Source organism: Trichoplusia ni, chromosome 7 (genome assembly GCF_003590095.1).
Source record: "Trichoplusia ni isolate ovarian cell line Hi5 chromosome 7, tn1, whole genome shotgun sequence".
NCBI lineage: Eukaryota > Metazoa > Arthropoda > Insecta > Lepidoptera > Noctuidae > Trichoplusia > Trichoplusia ni.
In genome coordinates this window covers 6,652,960-6,665,747 of record NC_039484.1, presented here as the reverse complement: position 1 = coordinate 6,665,747, position 12,788 = coordinate 6,652,960, and the positions used below count along the sequence as shown (strand labels likewise).

At 34.3% G+C, this 12,788-nt stretch overlaps 1 protein-coding gene across 1 annotated transcript; it reads left to right on the top strand.

The window, feature by feature from the left end:
* The first annotated feature begins 3,072 nt into the window (after nt 1–3,072).
* LOC113496236 (probable methylmalonate-semialdehyde dehydrogenase [acylating], mitochondrial) lies at nt 3,073–12,788 on the top strand. Its single transcript, XM_026875400.1, has 10 exons — nt 3,073–3,214; nt 4,960–5,096; nt 6,882–6,992; nt 7,237–7,343; nt 7,651–7,764; nt 9,252–9,418; nt 10,239–10,359; nt 11,409–11,558; nt 11,874–12,014; nt 12,129–12,788. The coding sequence occupies exons 1-10, from the start codon at nt 3,179–3,181 to the stop codon at nt 12,611–12,613; spliced, it is 1,569 nt and encodes a 522-aa protein (XP_026731201.1). The 5' UTR covers nt 3,073–3,178; the 3' UTR covers nt 12,614–12,788.

The window sequence follows — 12,788 nt, the reverse complement described above, 5'->3', positions numbered from 1 at the left end:
ACGAATAAGTATTGGTATTCACGAAATAGGGTTTTTTTTTTAATTGTAGAAGTTTGACGTCTTTGACAATAGATTTAATAAGAAAATATGTAAGGATGTTTATTTGGACTTCCTTTTTTAAAACTGTACAGCATAATTGTTTATTACCATTAGGTACATGTAACAGATGTTGCTGATTAGTTCGTATTGAATACAATAGAAAAATGATGTATGAGGCTTAGCTACATACGACAAAGTGAGCAAGTAAACCATCAGAACAGCCATATAGGCAGTGCTCGTAAACATTTTTAATATGTCTTGCGTCTAAATTGATTTACATCCGTGAAATAATAAAATGAGTAAAATAGTTTATGTTCAGTTGAAGTAGCGTTACAAATGCGGCGCAACAGCACCGCTGATTGTTAGATTTACACACGTACGTACAATGTACGTACATTAGCCCATGTTACAGAAATTTAAGATCAAATCGTATGCAATACGTCTCTAGTTGTGGAAGTATTGGAACGTTTTAAAAGATCTCGTTTTTGTTTAAACTATCATCCGATTGTTCGTTTGTCAGTCAGCGCTAATACCCAGAGTTCAAAAGAAGGGTTGCCCAAAAGGTTTGTTTAATTCGTTCTGAGGCAAGCTTTGGTTTAACGTAATGCTGTATTGTTGTTTGCCTTAAAATAGGTCTGCTTCACGAAAGTATATTCATTTTCTATTTTAAATGATAGGTAAGACAAAAAGAGTCTAAAACGTCCATTCTATTCATAAAGTCTGTTACCCTTTTGTGTTAAAAATGTAATTTCTTTGTCTCTTTTGTGCGTTGTTAAAAGTGAATCATACACGCTACGCAGCTCCATACGTTTCTAATGAGTTTTTATTCGGAATCCGAGGACGTCGTTGTTATTTTATCACGGCCATAAGCTAAGAATGGAAACTGTTTTACGATATTAAATTTTCATCCGCATTTCAATCAGTCATTTCACATGCGGTGTACATTTGTGTGTGTAGACTCATTCGCTACGGTGAGTCGTTGTGTGTATGACCGATAGGCCGGTCAATGACCCTCTTATCAGGCTACCTACGTGCGCCTCCGTGTTGCACTCAATGATCTTTTAGCCTCTACCTAGGCAGGCAGATATAAACTTATTTTCATAATAAGAATTCCTTCCTCATATTTCAGTAGAAGTTTCTTTCCTATTATCTTCACATACAATTTCCAACTTCAGAACGTTTAGTAAGTAAACAGGTAGGGGTGCTAGGACGAAGGTTTAATTAGAAAGGTGGTTTTACTATTACTTTGCATATGTTAAGTACCTTATCTTGCATAGCATACTTTTAAACCTGCAAAAAGCATTATTTTAAAAGGAGCAGTTTACTCTTCTACACCCCCTGCAATCAAAATGTAGGTTTGTCATACAACATTTATAAGTATTTAGGTACATGTTCCGTATTGATAAGCTTCTGTTTTTTCAACATAATAAATGAAAACAAAATTCAAGATAACTGAAATTCATTAAATAGTGTCTGACCGATTTTATTTGCGATATCCATACTTGGAATCAAATTTAATGATGCGACAGAAATATTTAAACAGATTTATATCTATATGGTTATCTACTAAAGTCCACAAACTCTTTTTTGGAAATATCAGTACACATGTTGATCAAAGTTCGTTCAAGAAGAAGTTTAGACAAAGATTCTTGATGTTTGACACCGAATGGGATGATAAAGGAGTAACTGACGACAAGTCTGTAGATTTATGAACCCCTGGATCTCTACTTAGAAGTACTTAGTAAAGCGCCAATATTTTAATTTCATTTAAGCGCTTAGTGTTGACTCCCCGGACGCCGTGGCAGCACAACTGGACAGCCTATCTTTGTAATTGAAGGTAAGGAGCGAGGGACAAGTTGGATTGGAAGGAATTTTTGCCAAAACCTAGAGGATAAATAAAATAAGTAATCTGGAACAGCACTTCTTTAGTAGTAGAGTTTGGCAGCTACGTCAGACCAAGTATAACCCTCCACCTTGTATGTAGTATCCGAGTATGACCTACTTTCGCAGGTCTGGGAAGCGATTTCTTATAGAAATAAGCAGTACCTTTGTACATGTATTGTCATATCCCATATTTATGTGAATTTTCCATGTACATGAATTGTTAAATAAATAAATATAATGTAATATTGTTTGATGAACTTGGGGTTGACCTTAGGTGCCGGTAGTTTAACATTGTATATGGGTGGACTTCTTTAAAACATTAACAATTATAACAGCATAACCTACATGTTTGTATAAAAACATAATAGCTTCTTATAATTTACTTACCTATTCAATGTGTTCTTGTGTTAATTGCTTAAGTACCTATTTTACATGGAAAATATACTTAATATCATAAATACCTCATACAGTAGAGTTACTATGTCTCTGTTTGATCAAGTGCTGGCTTATCAACACAGTGGTTCGCTGTGCTCAAACCAGCAATCAACGGGGTCTTTGTAAAACCCTGACAACCCCACCGGATGCAAAACGAGCGGTAATATAACAAAAATAGTGTAACATGTCTTAACATGTCACGATCTCTGTTAGAATAATATTATTATAGATAGGTTTTTTCCTCTTGTGTGTACGATAATCGTTAAAATATCTATGTGTGTAAGTATAATTAATAATTATGAACCTAGAATATACCAAAATATTTTTTGTCTTAATCGCAATATTTTCGAAAATATAATATTTGAAGACACTATTTTAAAATAATGTACCTTGTAACGCCCTCTGTTAATTACTATGTTAACCAACATTAAAGCAGTGAAATAAAATGTCGCCACAGTAGAAAAACCATTTAAGATAAAATGAAACAAAATGTACATCTATTTTAGTTCATAATATTTTTGACGATGTTTAGAAACAATCAGTTAAAAAGGTTTTGGCTATGGTTAATGATATTTTTTAACTTTAAAATCCAAGTGAAAAGGAAAGTAAAACTTAAGTCAAGAACGTCACTGTCACTGTCAATATAAGAAAGCCGAAAACAAAACAAAACTACTTTGCATGACGACAAATTTAATTCAAGTTTATCAACGCACTCAAGGTTAGATATATGTATTTTAATCAGTCGGCGTTGCCCTCTTCACGCCAGAGGGACGTTCACGGATCTGGCTGATTTACTTAAAGACTCATTACAATATTCACCATGGCTTCTTCAATGCTGAAATTAATTAAAACAGAAGTAAGTAATTTTTCGATTTTTGCAAAATCTAGATTATTTTGTCGTTATTAAGGGCTATTTTTAATTCAATATGTAAGCTACATGCCGCACGTTGTGCGTAGTCACGCTATGAGCTTATAAATATTTAACGAAAACCACTCGAACTGGTTAATAAATTATGGGAAAGGCATTACAGCCCCAGTATTCGATAAAAATGTTGTTGCAGTTTATGGTCACTATTTATATAAAGTTCATGATTTTATGGATTAATTTCATGCAATATTAAAACCCATGTTATCATATTGGATATTTGTTATATGTATTTGATGAACTGTATAAATATTTAATCAAGTAGTATATGCCAAATAATAAGTATATTTATAATACTTATATGAGTTTCTATTTCAATCATAAAGATGTTTATAATCTCTTTCAAACATTTGGAATAAATTGTTGAAAGATGAAGTGGGCAGGTCAAGTAGTCTAATGTGCACAGGCTTTCTTTTTAGAAATCTTTAAAAATAAACAAATCTCATATAAGAATCTGACACCAAAATTAAAAAAAAAAGATTTTTCTTTTTACTGGCAGTATAGTAGCTGTTTTATAGACAAACAAAGAAGGTTTATACATTCATGTAATTTGGTATTTAAACTTGCTACATTATTTATAAGTGATACCGATAGGCAGTTGCGCAGTTGAATGTTGATGTTCTGTTTCTTTTATTCACTATTAAAATTTAAAAATTCATTGAGTTTACGCAACACCCTTGTAGTCATGTAGATCTGGTGAAGATTTGTTTGTAATATTTATATATTGTTATGTTAAATTTTATAAATATTGCATGAATTGAGTTGTGTATGTAGGTAGCATAAAAAAGTGTTTGTTAAAATGTCTTCCAGTTTGAACAACTACCCACAGATAGGTTTTTAATACAAGCTTCTTACAGAAGTATGAAAAGTAAAAAGCTGTTTTTTTATTTCTTCATTACAGTTAACAGTACAAGAAGACCAAGTCATTTCTTGAATTGCCTATACAAAATAGATTGACGTAAATCTCCTTTAAAATAGAATTGGTAAGCTCAAGATCCATAGAAAAGTGTAAAGTGCACCAAAGTGTATCATATTAATATTATCACACCATGCACCAACCATAAGCACAAACATATCGGAAAGAAACATGTCTCCCCTATGAATTAAAAATGATAAGACCACCATCATATTAATGACACTGTGGTTCATTATTTAATAGCTTAATTGTCATCATTATAAATATAATTCTATGTGTGTCACTAAACTTTTAGAAAATGGTTGGTCTGATTTGAATGATTTTTGTTGGCCTTGGATAGTTTTGATTCACACATCAACCAGGCAGGATAAAGTTCCGGATCAGCTAGTAGATAAATTGAACACATATTTCATGTAACAGACTTTACAATTTAATTTGCAGTATTTTTACTACCCACTGCATGTAAAATATCAACTGCACAGTTCTACATTCACTTTTGATAAAGTCTATTTTAGTTGTTGTTTAGTTGATTGTTCAAATATCAGTTAGTTAATCGTGTCAAACTCAGTTATCTTGCAATGTATTATTTGTATAGAAGTAATTGCCGAATCACACTCATATGCACATTATAAATGTGATAGCTTATTTTTTACTACTCACTCAAGTCATCTAGATTATAGAATGAAATAAGAATTATTCTGAAAAAATTATGTTTAAAGACCTTTGCCCCTTAGTCTAATATATTTTTTTTTTGTTATAGTCACAGCTGGTTCTCCGTAGGAGATATAGCAGCGCAGCCCCCACAACGAAGCTGTTCATTGATGGACAGTATGTGGAGTCCAAAACCAACAACTGGATTGAGCTCACAAACCCTGCTACAAACGAAGTTATTGGCAGGTAAAGTGTTTTATTCATTTAATATGACTTTGGAGGAAAACCGACTATTTCATATTTTTTCTATGAAAGAGGACAATCAGTTAAAGCTCTATTTTTTTCTTACGGTAAAGAATATAACCCTTCATTCAAAATTCTTGTCACAAAAATTTGGAACACGCATATGTGTGACTATCTCAAATGATTCTGCTATGCGGGCTTCAAAATTGCAACTGTCGCGCGCAGTAATTGGTATGGTAAGCAATAAAATCAAGAAGCACTGGTATATCTAGCTCACGGCCAAGTACTGAAATGTAAATCAATTTTAAATCATTGAATTGATTAAGATGACTTATACTATTTTGTCACGTCGTTGAATTTTTAACATAAAACTGCGACAGATGTCGTTGTTAGATTGTTTTAAGTTAAGTTGTGTTTTAATGAACGCGTATATCTATTTAAATCTTTACACTACTTTAAAGTCTGTTGTTTGTGTTTAAATCTTAATGGTTTAACAAACATTGTAATTATTATCTAAATAATTTATTGTGTTAGCTTAAATATGACAAGTATAGCAATAAAGTAGGGTAAAGTCCTCCAAAAATATGTATAAAACATAAAAACACAACCAACTAACAGTTTTTTTTTTATATTTCTTGCTACCGAAGAAAGTGGTAAGTATAAAACAATGAATAAAGTGACACGGTTCATATCTGGCAATACAATACTGTTGTTTCAGAAAAGATGGCATTGGCAATAAGCAAGTTATTGCTTATCATAATGCAAGACAAATAAACACTTGTTTGTACCTGCAAATTGAACCTTGATCTATTCATATTTCTGATATCATTTTCTAAAGAAATGAGCCTTATTGCAGTTCTAAATTCTAGTAAAATTTAATAAAATAGTTTTACTGTTTATTAAAGGGATGTTGACTGACTGTAAATTAAGCATTAATTCCAACAGATATATAATCCAACAGATATATAATGAAAGTACTTATAAGTACTTTTATATTTTCAAAATAACAATATTTAAAATATGAAGATAAAAACTGTAGTGACAAAGCGAGCCCCCATTGCCAAATATGCTTGCCATGTATGTTGCTGTTTCTAAATAAGATTATTAGTTAGAAACGGGAACAAAACGTATTTACATTTCTAAGTTCAGCCCTTTAAAAAACGAATCAAAGGTTTTTTTTAATTCTGAGTAGATATGTATTAAAACGTAGATAGGCTTGCGAATCGTAGGTTTTCCTATCGCGACATAGCGACACACCTCAAATCAAATCGTACCTACTTTAATGTCATTATCACGTTCGCTAAATCTGGTCAAATACATAATTACTGATAACACAGTTTTTTTTCGTTGTAATCTCTTGTCTTTGCCTTCGCGGGCCAGTTACGTAGATATTAATATTATTGAGTTATATTGCGTTGGTTGTTATATAACAAGTTCAAAGCCGTAACTGGATGATGATTGTTTTTGTAATGACCCAAACTTATTTCTGTGATTTGGGCTTTGATTGACTTCCAAATTAGTTATTACGGTACCATTTTTCTACCACATATAAAAGTCAAATGGAATCGCCTCCATACTCTGAGTGTATGTACTTTAACATCCCTATCTGTACACAAATTGTGACGTTGCCAAAACCGTAAAAATTCGATTAACAGCGGTCAATTATAGTGTGCTTTGTCTTCAAACCAAGAAGAAAACGAAATAACATGAACAACTGCTGCTAACTTTTCAAAGAAGTATTTTCCAAAATATTATAGTCCTTCTAATTCGTTATCGTTCCTTTTGTAGAGTACCAGAAGCCACAAAGGATGAGTTAAATGCCGCCTTGGAGTCAGCGAAGAACGCTTACAAATCATGGAGCCAAAGCACCATCATGACCAGACAACAACTGTTGTTCAGGTAAGGCGTGAATAAAAACTTAGTATCCAAAGGTGAAATGTTAGCTTATGAAGAAGTTTTGGAAGCTCAAGACAGTAACTTGTTTGTAAGCAGTTATAAAATTCAACTGTCAGAAAATCATCCAAAGATTAAGCTTAAACTTCTCGTACTAGACATATTTTTTATCCGTAATGGATTTTGAGATTTTTTTTTGCCCCTTCCTTCGATGGCAGTTCGTAAGCTCATGTCTGAATTAATGTTCTAGGTTCGCCCGTCTACTAAGAGACAACCAGAGCAAACTGGCCGCCAAGATCACGGAGGAGCAGGGCAAGACCCTGGCTGATGCTGAAGGCGACGTTCTTAGAGGCATCCGTAAGTATATCTCATACTAAATGACATTGAAAGACGTAAAAGAAAAAGTCTTGTATAATGATATGTTTAAAGTTCGATTTACTTTTTCATGTTACTTATAATAATAAATAGCGGATTTAAATGTAAAAGGCATTCTCTGCCAGTAACCATTGGATGACGCAAAAAGGATGAGAAATAGACCTATTTTCGATTTTTTATCCCCATTCTATTTATGAGATACTCAAGTATATTGAGTTACGTTTAGAAGTAGAGAGTAGAATAGTAACTTAGCTTTTAAATTATACAAATTCTTGTTCTTTTATTCCAGAGTCCGTAGAGAACAGTTGCAGCATAACAACCCTCCAGCTAGGAGACTGCATCCAGAACATAGCCAAGGACATGGACACACACAGCTACAAAGTGCCCTTGGGTGTTGTAGGAGGTTAGTCGTTTAGTACTGGTTTTTGAACCCATTAAATGCCAGTCAACTCTCGTCAGGTCAAGTCAGGAATTTGAGCCTTGTGTCGCGGGTGTTCCTCTCACATTCGAGACACACTCACAAAGACTCCCAAGCTTAGAATAACCATTCGTCGATCACACATGCTTGACCTACGCGAGGATATATCTCGAGACACGACTGTCAGGATAATGCCGTGACAGCATCAAGAATAGTTAGTTCATCATCAGTTACGCCGTCAAAGCAAGATCAATTATCGATTACAAAGTTAAAAATGATCATTTGCCACAATTATCGATATCCACGGACGGAATCAGTCATTCAATCATATAAATGCTATGGGCTCATTTTAAAGCAGTTGCGATATAGAAATCGCCAAACCCACCTATTTTTAATAACGTGATATAATTAATTCAAGATTAAAATGTAATCACGTAGGATGATTATAAATGAGCAGGGAATACAAGTCAACAATAAATATTATCAATATCATTTACGAGATAAACAATTGTGTAATGTATGGTATGATTGCATTGTGAACTGTACGCTGTTATTGAAAATTGAACCTTATTGCTATGACTTTAAGGTGCTTCTATCAAGGTCGTTATGAGACCACATTCGAGCAATTATCTATAGTGCTTAATCAAAATGACCTGTTGCCTTAAATTTGTTTTGAAGATATTTTCACGTCATATTTGTTATTATTATTATTTTATAACGTATTTGTTAGAAACTTGTCATTTTAGTAACAGTTGTTTGTTTCATTTTAAAAGTTCTGACAAAAATCTGTTATTTTATATCTGATAATGTGATATCTAATTTCCATTTTGTTGTATATCAGTGATATGAGGTACATAATGATTAAAGTATTTTTACTAATTGTCGAATTGACACCCCCATTAATTTAATCCATAGAAAAATGTGAATCCTGTAAAGTTTCAAATGTGTCCCAAAAAAGTTACATGGAAGAAGTTTAGATGTTGGACTTCTCATTATTGGCATTCTTAGCTGCAACAAAGAACGCACAACTTAAATACAATACTTAGTTTTATGTCGTTTCCCCTAGACGAAATGATCTAAACGCATAACGCGTTGGCTATTTCCAAGTGGCCCACTAGAATTTTGGAAGGATTTTAGGGAAGGTATTTGCCCAGCAGTGGGTCACAGATGGCTGGCGAAAAGAATAATACTGTCAGTGTCCACAATCGGAGCACTTACGAAATGGTTACGAGGGACACACACATTACCCACATATGAGGATGACGATAGTTACGAAACTATCATCATCCACAGCCTTTATGAGTATAAAGGAAGTGGGAGGCAACTGCTGGGCATAGGCCATCCCTTTCTCGGGCCAATGTCTACGGTCCTGTGCTAGCCTCATCCAGGCCGTACGACGAAACTATAACATCCTAAAAATACAAAAAAATCTTCAATTCATTAAAAAACGAAATTGTATTTCATTGTCGCAGGAGTGGCCGCCTTCAACTTCCCCGTGATGATTCCTCTGTGGATGTTCCCCACTGCGATAGCTACAGGCAACACAGCCATCATCAAGCCTTCGGAACAGGACCCCGGCGCGACCGTCATGATGATGGAACTCCTTAACGAAGCTGGAGCGCCCCCTGGCATCGTCAATGTGAGTAGTATTCGTTTTAGCTGGTTGTAAAATAGAATAGAATAGAACTTTATTTGTTATGAATGTAGGTGCATACCAATAGGATCGAAATAACATAATAATAAAGCAAATAAATAAACGGTGTACATTCTGCCTAGTTGGCATGCAGATATAATAATCATCAAACAATTTCGATAAAGTACTATTTTTTTGGGCAAATGTCAAGTCATTCAGCCAGGTCATTTAACATAATAAGAAATATTTATTTTGAAAAAACGATTACGCGCATTGAAGGACATAAAACACTAGATAAAAAAAGTAACAGCCTTATTATATTTTATTTTACTATACTTAATTTTTTATTCAAATTGCATAATTTAAAGAGTTTATAATTCTTTTTGAATTGAATTTTAAACAATTCATAATTGCCAGTTTCATGGAAAAAAAATTATATTAAATAAATAAAATACAAACTCAAAGCATTTCTTAAAAATTTCCAAGCAATTATCGATATTTTGTTTATCGATGTGTCCCTTCTTAGTTGATAACAGCTTGACGACGTAACTTTTGCAGAACGTCCAATTTATATTTGAATTGAGTTTTTTCCATTATTTCCGAACAATACGCAATAATTTCTTAATATTCATTTTTATAATTTACAAATGTACACAATTATGATTTTTTTGAATTTTTAATGGATCTCTAAAGGTACAATGTTAAGCGCTTACGAACTGTCATAGGGATCATCATTCGGCGTGAGTAGATTTGGTGCAGATATGGCTGACTTCTTGTTGATTGTTCACAAACGATAACCAGCATGTTAATATTGATGTACATTCAGGTGATCCACGGAACCCACGACGCGGTGAACTTCCTGTGCGACGAGCCCGACATCAAGGCGGTCTCGTTTGTGGGCGGGGACGCCGCCGGGAAACACATCTACACTAGGGCCTCAGCCGCTGGTATGTACACAAATATATATTAGACATACATACGGAAGAATTTGTTAAAATTCTAGAGTAGGTGATGCAGCAGACACGCATGCATACACACACATAAAGACTCAACAACAGCACACACTCCACATCACACACACACACACACTCACACACACACACACACACACGCACACGCACACACACACGCACACGCACACACACATACACTCAAATTATGTTGATTGTTCTAGTTTTAGGTTTTAAATTCTAGAATTAAGTTTTTGTGAACGGATTGCAGAGCCTAGGTCCTACAACACAGGGAATCCTAGTGTAGGATCTAAGACATAAACAATAATGTAAAAATTTCTAGCAATAAAAGATTTTTCATTTTTCAATAACTTGGTAAAATTTGAATCAAAGTCAAGCTAAGTCTACCTTCAATTGTACCGCATGTAGCTACGATATCATTCATGTCAAATTTGTGCCAATCTTTTTGTGTGCATCTGTTTTTTTCACTAAACTGCCAAAAATGATGATACATGATAAAAAAAACTAGCTTTGTCATTTTATGTGGTGTAATGACAGGGAACTCACTGCAGAAAAATATTTAATCATAGATAATAGAAGACAAGATAAACAACCAGTATAAAGTTAAATTGCAGTTTTATATAATGTTTTAGATATACATGACATGTTTAAATAGACTGCCGCCTATATTTTAAGTACTGTTTTTGAGTATGATTTACAAAATATCTCGTCAACAAAAACTTCAAAATTTGGTTATAACTGATGGAAAAGTTGTAATGTTAGAGCTTGATGCGTCTATGCATCATTTAAAACAAAAATAAACGAACAAAAACACAAGATATGCAAATATAATATAATCATTCAATTCAAGACTTGTACATATTATGAGCAATGAAAGCGAAACGGTTTGATATAAGTTAGTCCCCCAAGAAAAGCCACTTTAAAATGAAAATCATTTATTAAAATACTCTACTACCATCTTGATAAATGATTTTGATTTTAAACTACTTTATAAACCCCTAATTTAATAATAATTTGTACATCAGGTAAGCGAGTCCAGAGCAACATGGGCGCTAAGAACCACGGCGTGATAATGCCGGACGCCAACAAGGAGCACACCCTCAACCAGCTCGCGGGCGCCGCCTTCGGGGCCGCCGGCCAGCGCTGCATGGCGCTCAGTACTGCTGTGTTTGTTGGTAAGGATTCATTTATAACGTTTATAGCTATAAACGTTATACGTTAACTGACTTAAAAAAAATGATTGTAATGTTTTAATTTTAATTTTAATAACCACACATAATTATTTTTTAATTTATTAAGATGATCGCCGGTTCAGCTACGTTTGACGCGGTCGGTCCCCAGATTGGTGACCATCTATGTAATGAAGAGTTCTTTCGTAAATTTTACTGACATTTATCATGAATACTCACATGTACATAGCTTGTAAAATTTAATATCAATGTATAAAATATGATAATATTATGCTAATTATATTTCGTTCTGTTTCATAGGCGAAGCTAAGGAATGGATCCCAGACTTAGTTGCCCGTGCGCAAGCGTTGAAGGTTAATGCTGGTCACATCCCCGCCACCGATGTAGGACCCGTTATCTCCATCAAGGCCAAAGAAAGGATCTTGAGGCTCGTTGAATCAGGTAAAAACTTATTGTTGTTAAAGCCTTTACAAGTAACAAAAATGGGCAATCACCCAATCTTTTTTGTTGTTTTTTTTTTTCTAAACAAAAACTAATTTCGTATTTATTTCTTAGGTGTTAAGGAAGGCGCCAAATTGGTTCTCGACGGTCGCGGCGTCAAGGTCCCTGGCTTTGAGAAGGGCAACTTCGTCGGCCCCACCATCCTTACTGACGTCAGTACCAATATGGAGTGCTACAAGGAGGAAATCTTTGGACCCGTACTTATCTGCCTCTTCGTCGACACATTAGACGATGCCATCAAAATGATCAACTCCAACCCCTACGGTAACGGAACCGCCATCTTCACGACTAACGGGGCTACAGCCCGCAAGTTCGCCAACGAAATCGATGTCGGTCAAGTCGGTGTGAACGTGCCCATCCCTGTTCCCTTGTCCATGTTCTCGTTCACCGGCTCCCGAGGCAGTTTCCTCGGCACCAACCACTTCTGCGGCAAACAAGGAATTGACTTCTTCACTGAACTGAAAACCGTTGTGTCTTTCTGGAGACAGAGTGACGTATCACACACAAAGGCCGCCGTATCCATGCCCACACAACAGTAAATGTAATAAAACTTGTTATTTTTATACTTTTATAGACGTAAGCGAATGTCAACGCATTTATTTTTATAATGTCAAATCTATGCAATTATCAATAAGTCTTCCATATACATATTTAAGAGAGGTATTTATTTTTATATTGTTATCAAAATCACAAAAATATAACATTTTATAAAAA

What these genes read in the sequence shown, in the direction of transcription:
- LOC113496236 (XM_026875400.1), top strand. Translation starts at nt 3,179, where the DNA reads ATGGCTTCTTCAATGCTGAAATTAATTAAAACAGAA. An exon ending in AGACAACAACTGTTGTTCAG is followed by an intron (nt 6,993 to 7,236) that starts GTAAGGCGTGAA and finishes TTAATGTTCTAG; the next exon opens with GTTCGCCCGTCTACTAAGAG. An exon ending in CGCCCCCTGGCATCGTCAAT is followed by an intron (nt 9,419 to 10,238) that starts GTGAGTAGTATT and finishes ATGTACATTCAG; the next exon opens with GTGATCCACGGAACCCACGA.